This window comes from Salvelinus alpinus, chromosome 9 (assembly GCF_045679555.1).
Source record: "Salvelinus alpinus chromosome 9, SLU_Salpinus.1, whole genome shotgun sequence".
In the NCBI taxonomy this organism is placed as follows: Eukaryota; Metazoa; Chordata; class Actinopteri; order Salmoniformes; family Salmonidae; genus Salvelinus; species Salvelinus alpinus.
In genome coordinates this window covers 45,633,500-45,657,897 of record NC_092094.1, presented here as the reverse complement: position 1 = coordinate 45,657,897, position 24,398 = coordinate 45,633,500, and the positions used below count along the sequence as shown (strand labels likewise).

Genomic DNA, 24,398 nt, shown 5'->3' with positions numbered 1-24,398 from the left:
ACAGCTCAACATTCAACACCATAGTCCCCTCCAAGCGCATCACCAAGCTCAAGGACCCTGGGACTGAACACCTTCTGCAACTGGATCCTGGACTTCCTGATGGCTGCCCCGAGGCGGTGAGGGAAGGCAACAACACATCCGCCACAGTGACCCTCAACACGGGGGCCCTTCAGGGGTGTGTGCTTAGTCGCTTCCTGTACTCCCTGTTCACCCACAACTGTGTGGCCACACACAACTCCAACACCATCTTCAATTGGTAGGACTGATCAACGATGACGATGAGGCAGCCTATAGGGAGGATGTCCTGGCACCACACTGCCAGGACAACAACCTCTCCCTCAACGTCAGCAAGACAATCGAGCACGCCTCCACGCACATCAATGAGTCTGTAGTGGAGCGGGTCGAGAGCTTCAAGTTCCTCGGTGTCCACTTCACTAAGGAATTAACATGGTTCACACACAACCACACAGATGTGAAGAGGGCACGATAGTGTCTCTTCCCCCTCAGGAGTCTGAAAAGATTTGACATGGGCTCTCGGATCCTCAAAAAGTTCTACAGCTGCTCCATTGAGATCATCTTGACTGGCTGCATCACCACTTAGTATAGCAACTGCAAGGTACCGGACCACAAGGAGCTACAGAGGGTGGTGAGTACGGCCCAGTACATCACTGGGGCTGAGCTCCCTGGCATCCAGGACTTCTGCACTAGGCGGTGTCAGATGAAGGTCCCAAAAATGGTCAACAACTCCAACCACCAAAGCCAGGGACAATCAAATAGATTCACAATTTTTGGACTGCAAATTGACGGCAAGAAGCCAAAACAGATATAAAGTTTGACTAAAACATAATAATTTCAAACGTTGCTTACATTTGTATACGATCACGTGTCTCTCTATTATGCGTGGGAATACTTGGGAACAGATTTCTTAAATAAAAATCACATGGAGCTGAATTCCTGGTGTCTTTGATGTCCAAAAATGAACATTTTACACAAATGTTTTACTTTATTTATTTTTTACATTTTAATTATATTTTTTTGCTCAGAAAACTTGGGGGCCCAAATAAAACCACCCGCAGACCAAATTCAGCCAGCAAGCCACCAGTAGGGGAACCCTGCCATATACTGTTCTGTCTGCTATCGCATGGCAAGCAGTACCAGTGTGCCAAGTCTGAAACCAACAGGACCCTGAACAGTTTCTACTCCCAAGTAAGCATTTCACTGTTAGTCTACACCTGTTGTTTTCCAAGCATGTGACAAATTACTTTTTATTTGATTTGATTGATTTGATAAGGGACATTATATTCCTGCCCTTTATCTTGTTAGAAAATATACCCTAATAAAGGTACAGCAGAACACGTAGAAAAGTCACACTTCAGATTGTACTAACGAGACAGCAGATGATACCACCTTCCAGCTCGCAGAGAATTACGTGACATGGTTATGTAACTGAATGTGGTTCCCATGCACATGGTACAGTAAGTACAGATTAAATCACATATGTGACCAAAATCAAGCTCAAACTCACACTACAGTACGTAATCTGGCTCTGATTAAATCCCACCTTAATCTTCTTAAAAAGGAAATTAAACAGAATCAAAGAACATTTCCTAGAAGCTCATTTTAGCACCAGCCACCAGCTGTGGCTTGGTTCCACAGTATGTATCCATAGCCCTTGCTGGAAAAAAACAGCGTTATGTCAGCCTTCGTTGTGTTTTTGATTGTCACGACTTCTACCGAAGTCGTTGCCTCTCCTTGTTCGGGCGGTGCTCGGCGGTCGATGTCACCGGTCTTCTAGCCATCATCGATCCATTTTTCATTTTCCTTTGGTTTTGTATTGTCTTCCCACACACCTGTTTTCAATCCCATCCATTACCTGTTGTGTATTTAACCCTCTGTTTCCCCTCATGTCTTTGTCAGAGATTGTTTATTGTCAGTGTAGTGTTTATTTGTATAGGTGCGCGACGGGTCTTCGTACCCATATTTGTTTATATTCATTTTCTATTTTGTGTTATGGAGCTTGTTACTTGGACATTTATTAAGACTCCATTTTACACTCCGTTTGACTCTCCTGCGCCTGACTTCCCTGCCACCTATACACACGTCTCTGACATTGATGGTCACCAGTGTACCAGCATACAGTGCATTTGGAAACATTTTGTTACGTTACAGCCTTATTCTAAAATGGATAAAAAACTTTTCCCCCCCTTATCAATCTACACACAATAGCCCATAATGACAAAGCAAAAACTTTTTTTTTTAACGTTTTTGCAAAAAACAAAACAAACAGAAATATTACATTTACTTAAGAATTCAGACCCTTTACTGAGTACTTTGTTGAAGCACCTTTGGCAGCAATGACAGAATTTAGTCTTCTTGGGTATTACACTACAAGCTTGGCACACCTGTATTTTGGGAGTTTCTTACATTCTTCTCTGCAGATCCTCTCAAGCTCTGTCAAGTTGGATAGGGAGTGTAGCTATTTTCAAGTGTCTTCAGAGATGTTCGATCGGGTTCAAGTCCGGGCTCTGGCTGGGCCACTCAAGGACATTCAGAGACTTGTCCCGAAGCCACTCCTGCGTTGTCTTGGCTGTGTGCTTAGGGTCGTTGTCCTGTTGGAAGGTGAACCTTCGCCCCAGTCTAAGGTCATGAGGACTCTGGAGCAGGGTTTTCATCAAGGATCTCTCTGTACTTTGCTCCATTCATCTTTCCCTCGATCCTGACGAGTCTCCCAGTCCCTGCCGCTGAAAAACATCCCCACGGGATGATGCTGCAACCACCATGCTTCACCGTAGGGATGGTGCCAGGTTTCCTCCAGATGTGACGTTTGGCATTCAGGTCAAACAATTCAATCTTGGTTTCATCAGACCAGAGAATCTTGTTATGCATGGTCTGAGAGTCCTTTAGGTGCCTTTTAGCAAACTCCAAGCGGGCTGTCATGTGCCTTTTACTGAGGAGTGGCTTCAGTCTGGCCACTCTACCATAAAGGCCTGATTGGCGGAGTGCCTTCCTACTGGAAGGTTCTACCACCTCCACAGAGGAACTCTGGAGCTCTGTCAATGTGACCATCGGGTTCTTGGTCTCCTCCCTGACCAAGGCCCTTTTCACCTGATTGCTCAGTTTGGCCGGGCGGCCAGCTCTAGGAAGAGTCTTGGTGGTTCCATACTTCTTCCATTTATGAATGGTGGAGGCCACTGTGTTCCTAGGGACCTTCAATGCTGCATACATTTTTTTGAACCCTTACCCAGATCTGTGCCTTGACACACGGTCAATTCCTTCGACCTCGCGGCCTGGTTTTTGCTCTGACATGCACTGTCAACATATAGACAGGTGTGTGCCTTTCCAAATCATCTCCAATCAATTGAATTTACCACAGCTGGACTCCAATCAAGTTGTAGAAACATCTCAAGGATGATCAATGGAAACAGCAAAGGGTCTGAATACTTATGTATAAAAGGAATTTCAGTTTTTTTTATTTTAATACATTTGCAAAAAATTCTAAAAACCTGTTTTTGCTTTCTCATTATGGGGTGTTGTGTGTAGACTGATGAGTAAACAAATAATTTATTCAACTTTATGCACTGTATGCCCGCAAAACCAGCACCAAGTCCCTTTATGCTGGCTTGCAAAGTGATGTCTAATTCCTGTTGGAATCCAGCCTGAGTGTGGATATTCAACAACTTTTATTCACCAACAATCTGCATTCAGAATAACTGCCAGGGTTAGAACTATGAACAATACATCACGCCAAGCAGCCACAACAGTCAGTAAGAGTGTCCATGATTGAGTCTTTGAATGAAGAGATTGAGATTGCCCATCCCTGACCTAAACTATCTAAATTGGAAAAACTATTTCAAGCATAACCAGTATTCGGCTGTAAAAATTCAGTAACTTATTGTTGTTTAACTTATTTTCACTGCAATATGTAGCCTGTAGTGTACTGTAAAATATGTGTAATATGTGTAATAATGAGTTTTTGCATATCAGGAAGGGTTCTTTACTGCTTGTGATGGTTGTGAAGGACCATGCTGTTCTTTCCCCATCCACCATGTTTTCCTTTTATACCATGAAATTCTACATTGTTTAACAGTTCCTGTAATTTTACAGTACACCACAGGCCACATGTTGCAGTGAAAATAAGTTAAACAGCAATAAGTTACTGAATTTTTACAGCCAAATGCTGGTTACTTGAGACTATACCTCACTTGGGATTTGAACTCACAAATTCTTGGGTGCTAATGACCTGAATTTCCTGCTACGCCACCAGGTCTGTGGGCATGACAGAGATTGGCCACAGATTTAATGGCAGGAATACAGTTCTGCAATTTGTTAAATGTTGCCCAGAATCAAGTCAATAATTGTCCGACAAAACCACTTTACTTGATGTAAAGTGTGCATAAATGCTTTGGGGATTTGAACAACCAGTACCATGTGAGTTCCTATTTTAGTACCCCTGTAGGTATAAAACAATTATAAAACACAATATTTGATTAAAAATCGAATTTGGGTCTTACTGCTAGTAGCCCATGAAAACGCATTAAAAAGCATATTCATACATGGCAAACAGATAGTAAAAAAAGAAACAAAAGAGAGTTTGTTTAGAAATGTTTGACATATCTTAGAGATATAAGAAAGATCATTAAATGTGTATATATATATATATATATATATATATATATATATATATATATATATATATATATATATATATATATATATATATATATATATATACACATACAGTACCAGTCAAAAGTTTGGACACACCTACTCATTGAAGTGTTTTTATTTATTTGTACTATTACTATATTGTAGAATAATAGTGAAGATATCAAAACTATGAAATAACACATATGGAATCATGTAGTAACCAAAAAAGTGTTAAACAAATGTTATATTTGAGATTCTTCGAAGTAGCCAACCTTCGCCTTGATGACAGCTTTGCAGACTCTTGGCATTCTCTCAACTAACTTCACCTGGAATGCTTTTCCAACAGTCTTGAAGGAGTTCCCACATATGCTGAGCAATTGTTGGCCGCTTTTCCTTCACTCTGCTGTCCAACTCATCCCAAACCATCTCAACTGGGTTGAGATCGGGTGATTGTGGAGGCCAGGTCATCTGATGCAGCACTCGATTACTCTTCTTCTTAGTCAAATAGCCCTTACACAGCCTGGAGGTGTGTTGGGTCATTGTCCTGTTGAAAAACAATTGATAGTCCCACTAAGCACAAACCAGATGGGATGGCGTATCGCTGCAGAATGCTGTGTTAGCCATTCTGGTTAAGTGTGCCTTGAATTCCAAATAAATCACTGACAGAGTCACCAGCAAAGCATTCTCACACCATCACATCTCCTCTTCCATGCTTCACAGTGGGAACCACACATGCAGAGATTTACCGTTCACCTACTCTGCGTCTCACAAAGATACAGCAGTTGGAACCAAAAATCTCAAATTTGGATTCATCAGACCAAGGGACAGATTTCCACCGGTCTAATGTCCATTGCTCGTGTTTCTTGGCAGAAGCAAGTCTCTTCTTATTATTGGTGTCCTTTAGTAGTGGTTTCTTTGCAGCAAATCGACCATGAAGGCTTGATTCACCCAGTCTCTTCTGAACAGTTGATGTTGACATATGTCTGTTACTTACATTTATTTCGGCTGCAATTTCTGAGGCTGGTAACGCTAATTAACTTATCCTCTGCAGCAGAGGTAACTCTGGGTCTTTCCTGTGGCGGTCCTCATGAGAGCCAGTTTCCTCAAATCAAATCAAATCAAACTTTATTTGCCACATGCGCCAAATACAACAAGTGTAGACTTTACCATGAAAAGCTTACTTACAAGCCCTTAATCAAGTTCAAGAAGAAGAAAATATTTACCAAGTAGGCTAAAATAAAAAGTAATAATAAAAAGTAACACAATAAGAATAACGAGGCTATATACAGGGGGCACTGGTACCGAGTCAGCGTACAGGGGTACAGGCTAGTTGAGGTAAATTGTACATGTAGGTGGGGGAGAAGTGACTATGCATAGGTAACAAACAAACAGCGAGTAGCAAAAGTGTACAATGTAAATTGTCCGGTGGCGATTTTTATGAATTGTTCAGCAGTCTTATGGCTTGGGGGTAGAAGCTGTTGAGGAGCCTTTTGGTCCAAGGCTAGGCGCTCCGGTATCGCTTGCCGTGCGGAAGCAGAGAAAACAGTCTATAACTTGGGTGACTGGAGTCTCTGACAATTTTATGGGCTTTCCTCTGACACCACCTATTATATAGGTCCTGGGTGGCAGGAAGCTTGGTGCCAGTGATGTACTGGGCTGTTCGCACTACCCACTGTAGCGCCTTACGGTCAGATGCCCTAGCAGTTGCCATACCAGGCGGTGATGCAACCGGTCTGGATGCTCTCGATGGTGCAGCTGTAGAACCTTTTGATGATCTGGGGGCCCATGTAAAAAAGAATCTGTCTCCTGAGGGGGAAAATGTTTTGTTGTGCCCTCTTCACAACTGGCTTGGTATATTTGGACCATGATAGTTCGTTGGTGATATGGACACGAAGGAACTTGAAACTCTCAACCGGCTCCACTACAGCCCCGTCAATGTTAATGGGGCCTGTTCGGCCAGCCTTTTCCTGTAGTACACGATCAGGTCCTTTGTCTTTCTCACATTGAGGGAGAGGTTGTTGTCCTGTCACCACACTGCCAGTTCTCTGACCTCCTCCATATAGACTGTCTCATCGTTGTCGGTGATCAGGCCTACCGCTGATGTGTCGTCAGAAAACGTAATGATGGTGTTGGAGTCGTGTTTGGCCACACAGTCGTGGGTGAACAGGGAATACAGGAGGGGACTAAGTACACACCCGTGAGGGGCCCCAGTGTTAAGGATCAGCATGGCAGACGTGTTGTTGCCGACTCTTACCACCTAGGGGTGGCCTGTCAGGAAGTCCAGGATCCATTTGCAGAGGGAAGTGTTTAGTCCCAGAGTCCTTAGCTTAGTGAGGAGCTTCGTGGGCACTATGATGTTGAACGCTGTAGTTGATGAACAGTATTCTCACATAGGTGTTCATTTTGTCCAGGTGAGAAAGGGCAGTGTGGAGTGCGATTGAGATTGCGTCCTCTGTGGATCTGTTGGGGCGGTATGCGAATTGGAGTGAGTGAGTCTATGGTGTCTGGGAGAATGCTGTTGATGTGAGCCATGACCAGCCTTTCAAAGCACTTCATGGCTACCAACATAGCTTGATGGATTTTGCAACAGCACTTGAAGAAACCTTCAAAGTTCTTGACATTTTCAAGTAGTGATCGGCTGTCGTTTCTCTTTGCTTATTTGAGCTGTTCTTGCCATAATATGGACTTGGTCTTCCACCATACAGGGCTATCTTCTGTATACCACCCCTACCTTGTCACAACACAACTGATTGGCTCAAAGTCATGAAGAAGGACAGAAATTCCAGTAATGAACTTTTAACAAGGCACACCTGGTAATTGAAATGCATTCCAGGTGACTACCTCATGAAGCTGGTTGAGAGAATGCCAAGCGTGTGCAAAGCTGTCATCAAGGCAAAGGGTCGCTACTTTGAAGACTCTCAAATATATATTTTTATTTTATTTGATTAACTTTTTTGGTTACTACATGATGTGTTATTTCATAGTTTTATGTCTTCACTATTATTCTACAATGTAGAATAAAGAAAAACTCTTGAATGAGTAGGTGTGTCCAAACTTTTGACTGGTACTGTATATACAGTTCAAGTCAGAAGTTTACATACACCTTAGCCAAATACATTTAAACTCTGTTTTTCACAATTCCTGACATTTAATCCTTGTAAAAATTCCCTGTCTTAGGTCAGTTAGGATCACCACTTTATTTTAAGAATGTGAAATGTCAGAATAATAGTAGAGAGAATTATTTATTTCAGCTTTAATTTCTTTCATCACATTCCCAGTGGGTCAGAAGTTTACATACACTCAATTAGTATTTGGTAGCATTGCCTTGAAATTGTTTAACTTGGCTCAAACGTTTTGGGTAGCCTTCCACAAGCTTCCCACAATAAGTTGGGTGAATTTTGTCCCATTCCTCCTGACAGACCTGGTGTAACTGAGTTAGGTTTGTAGGCCTCCTTTCTCGCACACACTTTTTTAGTTCTGCCAACAAATTTTCTATGGGATTGAGGTCATCGCTTTGTGATGGCCACTCCAATACCTTGATCCAATACCTTGACTTTGTTGTCCTTAATTAAGCCATTTTGCTACAACTTTGGAAGTATACTTGGGGTCAATGTCCATTTGGAAGACCCATTTGCAACCAAGGTTTAACTTCCTGACTGATGTCTTGAGATGTTGCTTCAATATATCCACATAATTTTCCAGCCTCATGATGCCATCTATTTTGTGAAGTGCACCATTCCCTCCTGCAGCAAAGCACCCCCACAACATGATGCTGCCACCCCGATGCTTCACGGTTGGGATGGTGTTTTTCAGCTTGCAAGCCTCCCCCTTTTCCCTCCAAACATAACGATGGTCATTATGGCCAAACAGTTCTATTTTTGTTTCATCAGACCAGAGGACATTTCTCCAAAAACTATTATCTTTGTCCCCATGTGCAATTGCAAACCGTAAACTGGCTTTTTTATGGTGGTTTTGGAGCAGTGGCTTCTTCCTTGCTGAGCGGCCTTTCAGGTTATGTCGATATAGGACTCGTTTTACTGTGGATATAGATACTTTTGTGCCTGTTTCCTCCAGCATCTTCACAAGGTCCTTTGCTGTTGTTCTCGGATTGCTTTGCACTTTTCGTACCAAAGTACGTTCATCTCTAGGAGACAGAACGCGTCTCCTTCCTGAGCGGTATGACGGCTGCGTGGGCCCATGGTGTTTATACTTGTTCATCTGTATAAACAATAGTTCACGTGGTACCTTCAGGCATTTGGAAATTACTCCCAAGGATGAACCAGACTTGTGGAGGTCTACAATTTCTTTTCTGAGGTCTTGGCTGATTTCTTTTGATTTTCTTCTGATTTTCCCATGATGTCAAGCAAAGAGGCACTGAGTTTGAAGGTAGGCCTTGAAATACATCCACAGGTACACCTCCAATTGACTCAAATTATGTCAATTATCCTATCAGAAGCTTCTAAAGCCATTACATAATTTTCTGGAATTTTCCAAGCTGTTTAAAGGCACAGTAAACTTAGTGTATGTAAACTTCTGTCCCACTGGAATTGTGATACAGTGAATTATAAGTGAAATAATGTCTGTAAACAATTGTTGGAAACATTACTTGTGTCATGCACAAAGTAGATGTCCTAAATGACTTGCCAAAACTATAGTGTGTTAACAAGAAATTTGTGGAGTGGTTGAAAAACAAGTTTTAATGACTCCAACCTAAGTGTATTTAAACTTCCGACTTCAACTGTGTACACTACCGTTCAAAAGTTTGGGGTCACTCAGAAATGTCTTTGTTTTTCATGAAAACATACATGAAATGAGTTGAAAAATGAATAGGAAATATAGTCAAGACGTTGACAATAATGATTTTTAATTGAAATAATAAGTGTCCTTCAAACCTTGCTTTCGTCAAAGAATCCTCCATTTGCAGCAATTACAGCCTTCAGACCTTTGGCATTCTAGTTGTCAATTTGTTGAGGTAATCTGATGCTTCCATGCTTCCTGAAGCACCTCCCACAAGTTGGATTGGCTTGATGGGCAGTTTTTACGTACCATACGGTCAAGCTGCTCCCACAACAGCTCAATAGGGTTGAGATCCGGTGATAGGCTGGCCACTCCATTATAGACAGAATACCAGCTGACTGCTTCTACCCTAAATAGTTCTTGCTTAGTTTGGTGCTGTGCTTTGTGTCATTGCCCTGTTGTAGGAGGAAATGGCCTCCAATTAAGCGCCGTTCGGGTATGGCTTGACGTTGCAAGCCATACCCGAATCCAGTCTGCCTGGATTTGCGGGCAGACTGGGAAAGTTGCGGAAAGCTGATGTCTGCTGATGTGGTACATTGAGACACAGCCCATTCAAATAAACTGATATCTCCAGCTTAAACAGACGTATATTGATCCAGTCTGCCTGGATTCCAAAATAAATTAAACATCACTTTGCAAGCCAGTATAATGTGACTTGATGCTGGCTTTCCTTTAGCTTATGCTGGTCCCGACGTTGCAAAATGGATTGATAGCCTTCCTTCTTCAAGATGCCTTTTACCCTGTACAAATCTCCCACTTTACCACCACCAAAGCACCCCCAGACCATCACATTGCCTCCACCATGCTTGACAGATGGCGTCAAGCACTCCTCCAGCATCTTTTAATTTTTTTCTGCTTCACATGAATGTTCTTCTTTGTGATCTTAACACCTCAAACTTAGGTTTGTCTGTCCATAGCACTTTTTTCCCAATCTTCCTCTGTCCAGTGTCTGTGTTCTTTTGCCCATCTTAATATTTTCATTTTATTGGCTAGTCTGAGATATGGCTTCTTCTTTGCAACTTTGCCTAGAAGGCCAGCATCCCAGAGTCGCCTCTTCACTGTTGACGTTGAGACTGGTGTTTTGCGGGTACTATTTAATGAAGCTGCCAGTTGAGGACTTGTGAGGCTTCTGTTTCTCAAACTAGACACTCTAATGTACTTGTCCTCTTGCTCAGTTGTGTACTCCCACTCCTCTTTCTATTCTGGTTAAAGACAGTTTGCCCTGTTCTGTGAAGGGAGTAGTACACAGCGTTGTACGAGATCGTCAGTTTCTTGGCAATTTCTAGCATGGAATAGCCTCCATTTCTCAGAACAAGAGTAGACTGATGAGTTTCAGAAGAAAGTTATTTGTTTCTGGCCATTTTGAGCCTGTAAACGAACCCACAAATGCTGATGCTCCAGATACTCAACTAGTCTAAAGAAGGACAGTTTTATTGCTTCTTTAATTAGCACAACAGTTTTCAGCTGTGCTAACATAATTGCAAAAGGGTTTTCTAATGATCAATTAGCCTTTTAAAAGGATAAACTTGGATTAGCTAATGCAATGCGCCATTGGAACACAGGAGTGATGGTTGCTGATAATGGGCCTCTCTCTGTACCCCTATGTAAATATTCCATTCAAAATCAACCGTTTCCAGCTACAATAGTCATTTACAACATTAACAATGTCTACACTGTATTTCTGATCAATTTGATGTTATTGTGATGGACAAAAAATGTGCCTTTCTTTCAAAAACAAGGACATTTGTAAGTGACCGCAAACTTTTGAACGGTAGTGTATATATATACATTATATGTGTAAAAAATGTATGGGAGTATATATGGAAGTAGAGGTTAAATATGGGAGAAAAAAAAATATATATATATCTTATATTTTACTTTCATTTATACTCCCATACATTTTTTAAACTGGTACCGGGCTACCTTCGTATGAGTCTTGTGATGCTTGTGGGTATCGTAGAGCAAATCCGGCATGTACGTGTTTGTGAGCGTCTCACCTTTCGGTGGGGTCATATCAGTGTGTAGTCCAAACGGTTTGGATGCTACAGATGTTTTCGTGAGAAGACCGATTTTTGGGATGACTCCTATTCTGATAATAACCAGCTGTAGCTCTGCCACCTTCAACCGCAGTTGCGGAAAGCTGATGTCTGCTGATGTGGTACATTGAGACACAGCCCATTCAAATAAACTGATATCTCCAGCTTAAACAGACGTATATTGATCAGGATGTTTTTATTATGCTAATTAGATTTCTGTGCGGGCGCGGGCATCGACTCTAGGGGGTTCATTATCGTACTCACAGATCCTGTGGCGCAGCAGGAATTTCAGGTTGCTGACAACCGAGAGGTTGTGAGTTTAAATCCCAAGTGATGTTGACTCCCAAGTAATGCACACTTTGCTGGTCTGCGAAACCACATCCATCATTATCATATTTCTCAGCATGCTCTATTGCAGTTAGATTTTTTGAATTGTTTGTTTCAATATCTGTTTTGGCATGTAGATTGATTGATTATTTTATCTTGTGCTACACAAAGATAAATAATTTACCTTTTTCTAAACAAATTCAATCTGTTAGTTGGATATATTGCACCTGTTATTGAAATGGTTGATCTAGTTTAGATTGTTTAGCTAGTCTCATATATTTATCTTTATCTAACCCTAGCAGTCATTTTGAATGCTGATTGTGGGAATCCAGTCTGCCTGGATTCCAAAAGAAATTAAACATCACTTTGCAAGCCAGTATAATGTGACTTGATGCTGGCTTTCCTTTAGCTTATGCTGGTCACCAATGTCCAAAACACAGCGAAGGCTAGTCACCAGCAAAAACACAACGAAGGCTGGTCACCAGCAAAAACACATCAATGGCTGGTCACCTGCAAAATACAACAAAGGCTGGTCTGCCAGCGAAAAACACAATGAAGGTTGGTTTGCCAGCATAACCAGCTAGACCATGCTGGTGTGAGACCTCACACACTCACAGCTCACACCAAGTCAATATGAACGAAGCAGACAGGACTCCCTAACCTGGGGTTGACGAAGCCCAGACCACTCTGGCATTTACATCCCCCTCATACGCTGCTTTACTTTTTTTGGGAGGCTGTTACTTCATTTTCCACTCCCTACAGCAAACATTTCAAACCACCCGATGATTTACTGGTTTTCCAGTTTGACCAAAACACTCTCTGGCTCTTTCACATGGCTGCCTGCAACACTGTGCCATGGCTCAGAAACATGACAGGCAGCCTCTGCTAACAGTCACAAATTCTGCACATCATAGTGAAGGACGAATGGCCACTTGTGTGGCGATGTTAAAGGCATGAATCACAGGCTGTGTGAGGGTTTGTAGACGGACGGAATGTAGATGACCTCCCATGCTTTCTTAACACCTCTTACACTTATCAACTGACTACATTCTGTTCTGTAGACCATAGCCCACCCCCCGCTCTCTCCCGTTATGAAGACGGGAAAAGTCATTAAGCACAAATGGGGAGGAGTGAGCAGCTCGTCATTTGCTTTTGCTTGAGAGGCAAAGCTCAGAACCATAGACAGACAGAGAGAGAGCCAACAGAGGTCTGTGCAAGGGTATGGGAATATCAGCAACAACAGCAACAATGGCATACCACTATTTGGGGGAACGCTGGCAAACATAATTTGGAAGTCTGTGTTTTTTGAGAGACCGTCAAGTATAATCTCCAGTTTTGTGGGGGTCACAACAGAATTGGCTGATGCATGGACCGGTAGCTTGACATTGGAATTGCCTTTCGGGGTTTCAATCAAGTCGTAAGTTATTCAGTCATATAGTCATATTTCATGTTTTATTCTTGTTATTTTCTATAAAATATCAACAGACTTGACAGCTTATATTGCTAAGTAATCATGAAAGAGAAGGAATGGACTTTCCTGGACTTTCTTCCATGAGCCCCTCACTTCTCCCTCACCTCTGCGGCGAAATCAGAGGTGAGTGAGGGGCAGCATCAGGTTGAGGACAGGGTGTTCATGATGGGAAACGTCATGCGTGGCGCTGTGGCCTTCATCCCCTCCGAGCGCTGCCAGCATTTCCTGGTGGGCGACCTAAAGGAGATGCCTCTTGATCGGACACTAGACCTGAGCAATTTCCAGCTGCGTCGGCTTCCTGTGGCTGCCTGCCTGTTCAATGAGCTGGTCAAGCTCTACCTGAGTGGCAACAACCTGAACACCCTACCTGCAGACCTGCAGGACCTGAGGAAGCTGCAGCTCCTAGCTTTAGACTTTAACTGTTTTGAAGAGCTGCCTGCGGCGGTGTGTCAGCTACCCCAGCTTAACATCCTGTATCTGGGCAACAACAAGCTCTGGAGCCTCCCCCGGGAGCTGGGTGAGTTGAAAGAACTTAATACCCTTTGGTTGGAGACAAACCGCTTCATTGAGTTCCCTAGTGTGGTCTGCGACCTCCCCAACCTCAAGACCCTCCATCTGGGGTACAACCAGATAAGCAAATTGCCCATGGAGCTCAGTGGGCTGAAGGAGCTGAGGAGTATCTGGCTAGCCGGGAACCAGCTGTTTGAGTTCCCGCCAGTGTTGCTTGCCATGCACTTTCTGACCGTGATTGATGTGGACCGCAACAACATCTGCCGTTTTCCCGGTCTCTCCCACTTGCAGGGGTTAAAACTGGTAATCTACGACCACAACCCCTCTATGAACGCACCTGTGGTCGGGGAGGGGGTCAGGAGGGTTGGACGCTGGGCGGACAGCTCAGATGATGAAGAGGATGGTGAGGATGGGTCGAACGTGTGTGAGACGCTGACTGAGGTGAAGGAGCTTGCCTCAGAGGGAGAATTGGACTCACTACTTGAAAAGCGTTGTGGAAGAATCTGACCTTCAGCCGTGGATAGGCTGGAGAACAGGATGCCAGTCAAGTGGAGCACTTACTGGAGAGCGGCCATTTGTCTCAGCATGTTACACAAGCAGACAGGCCTGATGGTGTTGGCTTCCAAATATGGTAAAGCCAATAATATGGACCTAAAAACAGATGACAAATAATAAGCTATTACAATTGGTTTTCCATCATGATGAAACATGGACCTCATGAAAAGCACCAGGAGAAATCTCACATGAAGTTCTCTATTACATAACTGTCTGCAGATTTGAATGAAATTGTGGCTAGTTTTTAGTTAATTTAACAGGTGATTATCCAATTTAAATCATTTCTGGAGACATGAAGAAATTCTACCAGGTGTCCCTATTCATTAAATTCTCCTGTGTTAAATCAATACTGACTGTGTTAAATTTAACACTGGCCATGGCTACACAGGTCCATACTTTTGAGTGTTAAATGAACACTGTGCTTAGTGCTGACACTATTACACTTTGTCAGTGTTAAGGAATTAAAACTTTCAGTGTTGTGCAATAACACCTTATATAGTATTTTTACCCATTGCACCAAGAGGTCAGTATCTCTTGACAAGGTCACACAGTTGGGTTAAGGACATTACAATAATGTTTCAAGTCTTTATTGTAACATGCTCTTACGTAAGAGTTTATAAAAACGTCAGAACTGGAAGCAGACATGCTCAAATGTTTATTAACATAACTATAGACTACTTAAACTAGTACAATGCTTCCACTCACAGGTAGCCAAAAATACCTAATTGAAAGCCACGTCCCAATAAACCACACATCAAATATAATTTCCCAGTGTGCCTTGCCTTTTCGAGTGAATTGTATCCTTAACGCCCATGACTGTATTAGTTAGTGACAGAGACATCGTTGTTAAATTAATTCCTTTTCAGTCCTGTGGACTTCAAGTGGGTTCCTACTGTAGGCAAATGTTATCATTAAAATTAAACTGTTTATGTGTCACGATCGTCGTAATGAGGCAGAGTGGACCAAGGCGCAGCGTGATAGAAAGACATCTTCTTTTTATTTAGAAGACGAACAAAAAACGTGAAGCTATTCAAACAAATAGTGCTGACACTAAACACTACACATAGACAATTACCCACATTAACCTAATGCCTATTGCTGCCTTAAATATGGCTCCCAATCAGAGACAATGAATGACAGCTGTCTCTGATTGAGAACCATTCAGGCAACCATAGACATACCTAGATACCTACACTCAACACAAACCCATACACTCTACTAAACCCCCCTATACCATACAACCACCCAAGACGAGACAAATAAACACACACATCCCCCCTGTCACACCCTGACCTAACCAAAATATTACAGAAAACAAAGATAACTAAGGCCAGGGCGTGACATTATGACAAAACATTACATATATTATAAAGACCTTACTTTGACGGACAAGTTTTACCCTAACACAGAGGTGTTAGGAACCTCCTGGTTTACTGGCCACATCAGGCCTGCATGTCATATTATGCTGGTTTGCTAAATTATGTGTAATTTCTATTGGAATCCAGCCAGAGTTAGGACAGCCAACTATTTTTTTTTATTATTCACCCGCATCCTGCGTTAATAATGATTATCAGGGTTAGGAACATTGATAAAAGAGACTACCTAAACCATTTAAACTGGAACAACGGGTGCAATAAATCTACATTGAACAAAAATATAGACGCAACATGCAACAATTTCAAAGATTTTACTGAGTTACAGTTCATATAAGGAAATCCGTCAATTGAAATCAGTGAATTAGGCCCTAATCTATGGATTTCACATGACTGGGTATACAGATATGCATCTGTTGGTCACAGATACTGTAAAAAAAGGTAGGGGCATGGATCAGAAAACCAGTCAGTATCTGGTGTGACTACCATTTTCCTCATGCAGTGCGACACATCTCCTTCGCATAGAGTTGATCAGGCTGGAATATTGTCCCACACCTCTTTAATGGCTGTGCAAAGTTGCTGGATATTGGTGGGAACTGGAACACGCTGTCGTACACGTCGATCCACAGCATCCCAAACATGCTCAATGAGTGACATGTCTGGTGACTATGCAGGCCATAGAAGAACTGGGACATTTTCAGCTTCCAGGAATTGTGTGCAGATCCTTGCGACATGGGGCCGTGCATTATCATGCTGAAACATGAGGTGATGGCGGCGGATGAATGGCACGATAATGGGCCTCAGGATCTTGTTACGGTATCCCTGTGCATTCAAATTGCCATCGACAAAATGCAATTGTGTTCATTGTCTGTAGCTTAAGCCTGCCCATACCATAACCCCACTGCACCATGGGGCACTGTGTTCACAACATTGACATCAGCAAACCGCACACCCACAGGACGCCATACCTGCTGTCTGCCATCTGCCTGGTACAGTTGAAACCAGGAATCATCCCTGAAGAGCACACTGCTCCAGTGTGTCAGTGGCCATCGAAAGTGATCATTTGCCCCCTGAAGTCAGTTAAGATGCCGAACTGCAGTCAGGTCAAGACTCTGGTGACTACAACGAGCATGCGGATGAGCTTCCCTGAGACAGTTTCTGACAGTTTGTGAAGAAATGATTCTGTTGTTCAAACCCACTGTTTCATCAGCTGTCCAGGTGGCTGGTCTCAGATGATCCCGCAGGTGACAAAGCCAGATGTGGAGATCATGGGCTGGCGTGGTCATACATGGTCTGTGGTTGTGAAGCCGGTTCGACATACTGCCAAGTTCTCTAAAACAACATTGAGAAATCAACATTCAATTCTCTGGCAACAGCTCTGGTGGACATTACTGCAGTCAGCATGCCAATTGCAACTGTGCAAAACTTGAAAGATCTGGGGCATTGTGTTGTGTGACAAAACTGCACATTTTAGAGTAGACTTTTTTTCTCCCCAGCACAAGGTACACCTCTGTAAAGATCATGCTGTTTAATCAGCTTCTTGATATGCCACACCTGTCAGGTGGATGGATTAATTTCGATTTTTAAAAAAATGTTATTTATCTTTATGTAGCATAAGATGAATCAATCAACGTACATGCAAATACACAGATATTAAAAACAATTGTGGGAAAATCTAACTGCAGTAGAGTAAGCATGAAAATATTATAATGATGGGCATGGTTTTGATGGGAATGTTTTACTCTCCACAGAGTAAAACTGACACAATCACACTCTCATATTCAACACTTTTTATTAACACTACCACCGGGGGTTCTTTTACACCAATGAGTGTTAAATTCACCCTTAGAAAGTTAAATTAACTCCTGAATCAACACTAGAAATGTTACACTGAAAAATCAACACTTGGTAACACTGGTCAATTTGCTGTGTAGATATTATTTTCATGAAAGGATTGTATACAGATATTGTCGTCATAGGCTCTTACAGAGGCAGTGTTGAATCAGAATTTACATAGACCTACTTCCTTTTCCAAATTCCTCGAGAATATGAAATAGTGTCTCAACCTGCCAAGCCTTATATCGGTGAGGTGATTAACATCTTTGCTATATGGTTAAAGTCAAGCTACATCTTTCATCCAGAATTATGCATAATTTAGGTTATATGACAGATAGGGCCGTAGATTTGATTTAAAGGTGTTTAATGGGTTTTTAATATTATCACAGGAGCTTCTTACCTATAATAAAAACACAGCTGTATGAGACTAGCTAAAGAAATGACACACAGGTGAAATATTGTGCTACCTGAGAGAACACTATAAACCACAATGTGTTGTCGTTAATCAAAACATTGGAGGAAACCTCTTGCACTTAATATATCTCAGTACAGTTACTTAAAGTGATTTTGTAGTCGTTACTCAAACCAATAGAGTCACTGTGACCCTGTAGGCGGTCCAGATTTGGAGTTTTATCAGCTTGAACATTTTGAGTAATGTCCCCACTAAGGCCATATTCCAACTACGAGATATGACATGAGATTCTGAGAAGCTGTGGTGAAAGAGCCCACTGTGCACAGATGTCAATTCAACATCTATTCCACTTTGGTTCAAAGTAATTTTGTTGAAATTACATGGAAACAACGTTGATTCAACCAGTGTGTTCCCAGTGGGAGATTTCTACTTTTCAATTCACATTACATCCTTGCCTTACCTTTCGTTGTGGCTGGCAATGCAACATTCTTGGTCACAGTATGTCACGTTCCTGACCTGTTTTCTGTTAGTTTTTGTATGTGTTAGTTGGTCAGGACGTGAGTTTGGGTGGGCAGTCTATGTTTTGTGTTTCTATGTTGGTTTTGGGTACCTGATATGGTTCTCAATTAGAGGCAGGTGGTTTTCATCTCCTCTGATTGAGAATCGTATTAAGGTAGGTGTTTTCACATTGGGTGTTGTAGGTGGTTGTCTCCTGTGTCTGTGTTTGTTGCACCATACGGGACTGTATCGTTCGTTCGTTCGTTCGTTCGTTCGTTCGTTCGTTCGTTCGTTCGTTCGTTCGTTCGTTCGTTCGTTCGTTCGTTTGTTTGTTTGTAGTCAGTACTTGTTCGTTCTTCGTTTCATGTAAGTTCGTAGTCCAGGGGCCTGTTGCACAAAACTAGGATAAGGGATTAAGCCAGGATATCTTGGTGATCCTGGCTCAATTGATCCGTAATCCGGTTGCACTAAAGATGGATAGGGGGCAGGAGGATATGTTATGGTATAAATTACCATGGAGATTTATTCTGTGGAGCTAGCCTGCTCCAGACCAGGCTAAATTCCAGGATCTATTTAATCTCATCCCTAATGTCAGTCAGCAGTCACCACAAATGGAAACCAATAGTTATTTCACTGCTCACTATACATTGTTATCACATATAACTAGACCCACTGTTATTATTTAAACGTTTGTGATCATTAATTTCAATGATTTTGGATAAAAAATTATTTTTAGATGATGTTGCTATCATTAGATAATTTACAGTTTCCCATAGACTATAAGGCTATATATAAAATGATAGAATATTAGGGCCACAGAGGGGAAAAAAACACAAGTCATAATATTGTAACCAGTTGTTTTAAAGGAGGACAGTTGTTAAAATGACAGATGTGGGGCATTTCGTGAAATTGTACTTCAGTATGGTTTCATAAACAAAGACATGCTGATGTGCCAGAATATTAAGTATCACATTGTCATAAGTATCAAAACTATAAAAACAATATGTAGCTTTTCTGCAGAAAGAACCAGCCTCATAAATTTATGACTTTATCCTTTTTCTTCAGTGTGGCCCTAGTACTCTGTCATATAAACAAATACACATTCCATATGAATATAAAAACACAATGTGTAACATTATGTTCCTTTATTGAATAAGGACAAAACAAAGCAGGTAAACCATCAGCTCCTTTCGAAACTGAAGTCACAGTGACTCTACAAGATGGAAAGCACAGAATCCAAGCATATTATACAAAATGATACATACACATTCAAAGGTCTGTATATAACACACCCTGCATGTCTGCACACTAAAATAAATGCAGGACAAATCCATACACATCAACTGAACAGACAAATGAATGGATGCAGTAGCCTCCCTGCAGCCTTGTATTACACACAGTATACCGCACAAACATCATAAGAGGCCAAATTCGTCAAAAAACGAACCCAAAAAAAACCAAATTCCTCTGCCACCGCAGGACATATTTAACCAAAATTGAAAGCACACATACTAACTAAAATAATTCAACACATATTGGTCCCTCAGCAGCCGACCACTGTCGTCATCAGGGAAGATTGCCGGATTGTCCCAGTCCATGGCTGGTGGCACTCTGGGGGCCCTCTCCTTCCTCAGGCAGGCCACATTGTGGAGGACAGCACAAGCCACAGTAATATCACATGCCCTAACAGGGCTGACCCTTAATTTGTGAAGGCAGTGAAAGCGTGCCTTCAGGAGGCCAAAGGTCATTTCAACTCTGGCCCTGGTCCTGGCATGGGCATGGTTGTAGGCCTGCTGTGCTTCCTGGGGGTCTGTGAAAGGTGTCAGGAGAAAAGGCTGGCAGCCATACCCCCTGTCTCCCAGCAACACACCAGAGAATTCACCTGTCAACACAAAATCTCATCATTACTACCTCATAAACACAGTGATATTCTTGACACAGCCATGATGGTTATAAATAGGGGTTGTGTGGCTTACCTTGTGATAGGCACTGATAGATTTCAGAGGCCCGAAAGATTCTGGAGTCATGGACTGAGCCAGGCCATTTTGCCACAACATTGCTGATCACACAGTCAGCATTGCAGACCATCTGAAATCATAAGATGAGGAATATTACACCAATCAATGCACATCACTGGCAATGCAGAGTGTTCGTCAATGGACAATATCAAAAAGTTATGTTCACCTGAACATTAATGCTGTGAAAGGATTTCCTATTCACAAAATCGGCCTCATGGGCACCTGAGGGGCTTTTATCCTTATGTGTGTGCAGTCCACTGCACCAATGACATTGGGGAAACCTGTCACACAAAGTAATGAGTATCCTACTATGTGTTAACAGTTGTCCTGTAATTTGTAGATCCTCTTACCTGCAATCCTATAGAACTCCTCTTTGATGTCACAGAGTCTTCTGTGGCCAGGGAAGGAGATGAAGACATCTGCTAATGCTTTGATAGCCAGACACACACTCCTTATTGTGCGGCAAATTGTGGCCTTGTTCAGCTGTTCTGCATCCCCCACTGAGTACAGGAAGGCTCCACTAGCAAAAAAGCGCAAGGCCACACAAACCATTTGCTCCACACTCAGTGCATGGCTCCGTGCAGTGCGGTGCTTAATCCTGGGACCCAGTAGTCTGCATAGATACCTGATGCCATCTGCAGAAAACCTGTATCTTTCATATAGATGGTCATCAGGGAAGGCCAGTGGGTCCAACCGGTCCCTGAAGACCCTTTCTCGCCTGAAGGCTCTCCTCAGCACAAGTGCTTCTTCATCCACCACATCTCGCACGAATGGGCATGCCATTGTCAGAGCAGAAAGGAACACACAATTTTGGGCCTTCATATAGGCTAGTGGCCACACCTGGTGCTGGGGGGGTGGGCAAAAGAGGGCGATGCCTTATAACGATGACTTGGTTGTACTGATTGCTGGGAAAATAAAAGAAACCTTAGAAAGATGCCACCGTCCTGTGTGCTCACAATAAGAGCTCATATGTCATGGCTCACTTGACTTTACGAGAATATACCTAATTTTTATTTTGAGCTGTGTCATCTTCTTGGAGCTGGGGGAGGAAAGAAAAATAATGATTAATACATTTGTGTTACAGTTAGCATACAGTGTACATTGAAGGCATATCTCACCTCCCTCTCAAGTTTTTTTATTTCAAGGTCCAGTTTCCTAATTGTCCTCTTTTTTATTTCGGACTCCAGTGCAAGATTTTCCATCTTTTTCTTCTTGTACTGAATGTCTATGTCTGCCAGTTCTATTTGGCGCCGGAGGTGGTTGCCATACAACTTTCTGATAGCTTGTGAGCTCTGTGAACACAATACAATTAGCGCAGCTGGAATTTGGCAGGATGTGGTGTCCTTTTATTAATACGCACTATGTTGCCAGGCTGGTTTTCCCACTGTATAGCATCTGGGTCCTGTAAAAGAAATTAGATTTTTTGATTTTGATGAGGACTCCTCACCATTGTAGAGTAAATAGTACTTTCACAGTCTTAACATGATACCTCATGCCTTCTGGAATCCAGAGAGATGGTCTCCTCCTCATCATCGTCTCCATCATGTGCTGTTGCTGCTGCACTGGGGCCTTCACCCTATCACATTTAATCGGATTCATATTGAAGCTAGTAGACAAGACATGCCAGGCCTACAGTATGCCTTTGATGGAGTACTCACTGGATCAGCATCGTCTGGTGCTTGTGCTGGTGGCTCTAACAGGAACACAGTGCTGCCAGACACTGCAAGGCAATAGGTAAACCAAAGTCAGACAGTCCAAATTGATTCAATATGAATGTGGTTGTATCCCATGTAGAGATGGAAGGACATACCTTGAATGAAGCGGGTGGCATCTTGGGAGGAACCTATGCTCGTCTCTTTCCCCCCAGGGATCCCCTCTAAGACGGGCCTGCCTTTATTTAGCTCCAAGGCCATGTCCTCTGCTGGGGTAAGGTCAGCCTTTGGTGACCCACCACCCGTGCCTTGTCTGTGGGTATTCTTTTTCACTGCTAAAACAGTACAGACAATGTGTGAGCAGGCACCTTCTGGGTACAATATATGCTTGTGCTTTGTTAAATATTAGTCAGGGACCATACCATTCTGCAGAATGTTCTTGTATTTGATTTTGACCTGCTGCCATGTCCGTTTTGGCCCGTTCATGTTTAATCTACACACACACACACACACACACACACACACACACACATTTAATGGAGTCACACTGCAAAAAATTACTTGGTATTTTTGTCTTGTTTTCAGTAAAAATATCAAAAAATGTATCATAGCTTTATACAGTGTGATGGAGTTACTTTACACAATTTCACTCATATCTGCAGTGCATTTCAATTAAAAATGTAACCGTTTCATAATTACAGTACAACTGCATTTTTGGAGATGTGAATTAAATATTTGAATTGTAATTGTGATGTTTCAGCGGAGCGGTGAGTGTGTAATTGTGCACTACTTACGCATTCAGGCGGTCTGCAATACTTTGCCACGCTTTTTCTCTTTGCTTTATCACTGTGGCGGTGTTGCCTTTCTTCTTAATTATATCTTTTACCTCCTCGTATGCCTCCATGAGGATTTGTGCTTCCGACGGGGAAAAGTACGCGGCTCTAGTTGCCATGGTAAATCAGTTAATCTGTGATCTGTGGCGGGGTCTATTTGAGTGAGCCGTGAGCGCGCACCTATCCAGGATTGGTTTCACCTGGCTTAATGAATCCGTGTCTGCTCATCCTGGCTTGGTCTTTGTGCAACCAATTAAGCCTGGACGCACATGTTTTGGCTTCATTGAGCTCAGCTGAGTCATTTATCCCGGATGTCTTAATTCTACTTTTGTGCAACAGGCCCCCGGTCTGTCTACTTCGTTTGTTGTTTTGTATTTTATTCATGAGTTTTTCGTCTTCGTCTGTTTGTTGTAAATAAATAATATGTCGAACTACAACGCTGCATTTTGGTTCAATCCATGCTCCTCCTCGTCCGAGGAGGAGGAAGATGAAGAAGACCGTTACACAGTACCCACTATAGCCAATAAACACAATTATTCAACAATGACAGAAACCTTTCTTCTAAAACACATTACACTATTCAATAATGCAAAAATTCCCACGCATGTGCAGACACAGTTGGGTTTATTTTCTGGTCTGTAGGCTACACATTACATTTTAGCTTCAAGACAAAAGCACAGAGTTGCTAACAGAATGTCTTCAAGTAACATTAGTTTATCAAAAATGAACGATTAACCTTCTCATACGAATATAAAAGTACAGTGGGTCTACCTGAGGTTAACACAGGCTTAGGAGATCGTATCCGTTTTGTTCTATGAGATAATAGCAGTCAGTTAACATGACAATCATGAATTATGAAGCCTTTATGTGCTTTTTTATAACATCAATTCTTCAAAATTCACAAGTGACATTAGCTGATGAAGATTAGAACAAAAATATATAAGATCTCCTAAGCCTGTGTTTACCACAGACCTTATTCTCTGCATTTATCCAAAACCCTACAAAACAACTTTACATTTTTTCCATAGGTGAAAAAGACATCTTCTAACATTCAATTCAGCACCTGGAATGCACGTGATGTCAACGTCTGGAATCAACATCATTTCGCTTACTGGGATGTTTGACTTATTAGCGTGGGCTATAGATTTGGAGTTTCTGTATCCCAATTTGCCCAGGCAAAAAAATTATGGAACGCCGTTTGGGCCTTTGCGTGTCAAAAAAAATACACGTCAAATAACACTGTTTGACATGTCAAATAAGCTTGTTGACCAATCAGGACCTGAATATGACGGCACGTCACATAATTTAACGCGTTCATATTTTTTTAACGTAGCTATTACACATTGATTACACCATCATTCGTATTTCATATGTCCCAACGATTCTTCGATCAGCTATGATGCTGGTAAAGTTGTCTCGCGCATCTACAGTGC

General features: G+C 42.2%; 2 protein-coding genes across 2 annotated transcripts; one reads left to right on the top strand and one right to left on the bottom strand.

The window, feature by feature from the left end:
* The first annotated feature begins 13,015 nt into the window (after positions 1-13,015).
* LOC139530191 (leucine-rich repeat-containing protein 10-like) lies at positions 13,016-18,797 on the top strand. The gene has a single exon (XM_071326363.1). It carries the CDS (start codon positions 13,441-13,443, stop codon positions 14,293-14,295), a length of 855 nt encoding a protein of 284 aa, XP_071182464.1. The 5' UTR covers positions 13,016-13,440; the 3' UTR covers positions 14,296-18,797.
* Positions 18,798-19,569: 772 nt separating this feature from the next.
* On the bottom strand, positions 19,570-23,295 carry LOC139530192 (myb/SANT-like DNA-binding domain-containing protein 4). The gene is made up of 11 exons (XM_071326364.1): positions 22,927-23,295; positions 22,555-22,625; positions 22,291-22,467; positions 22,139-22,200; positions 21,970-22,056; positions 21,841-21,882; positions 21,599-21,772; positions 21,484-21,519; positions 20,831-21,385; positions 20,439-20,550; positions 19,570-20,344 (listed from the first exon to the last, which is right to left on the bottom strand). The coding sequence occupies exons 1-8, from the start codon at positions 23,082-23,084 to the stop codon at positions 21,484-21,486; spliced, it is 807 nt and encodes a 268-aa protein (XP_071182465.1). The 5' UTR covers positions 23,085-23,295; the 3' UTR covers positions 19,570-20,344; positions 20,439-20,550; positions 20,831-21,385.
* Positions 23,296-24,398: the final 1,103 nt, after the last annotated feature.

What these genes read in the sequence shown, in the direction of transcription:
- LOC139530191 (XM_071326363.1), top strand. Translation starts at nt 13,441, where the DNA reads ATGATGGGAAACGTCATGCGTGGCGCTGTGGCCTTCATCCCCTCCGAG.
- LOC139530192 (XM_071326364.1), bottom strand. Translation starts at nt 23,084, where the DNA reads ATGGCAACTAGAGCCGCGTACTTTTCCCCGTCGGAAGCACAAATCCTC. An exon ending in CAAGAACATTCTGCAGAATG is followed by an intron (nt 22,468 to 22,554) that starts GTATGGTCCCTG and finishes GTACTGTTTTAG; the next exon opens with CAGTGAAAAAGAATACCCAC. An exon ending in TGGATTCCAGAAGGCATGAG is followed by an intron (nt 21,883 to 21,969) that starts GTATCATGTTAA and finishes TTTCTTTTACAG; the next exon opens with GACCCAGATGCTATACAGTG.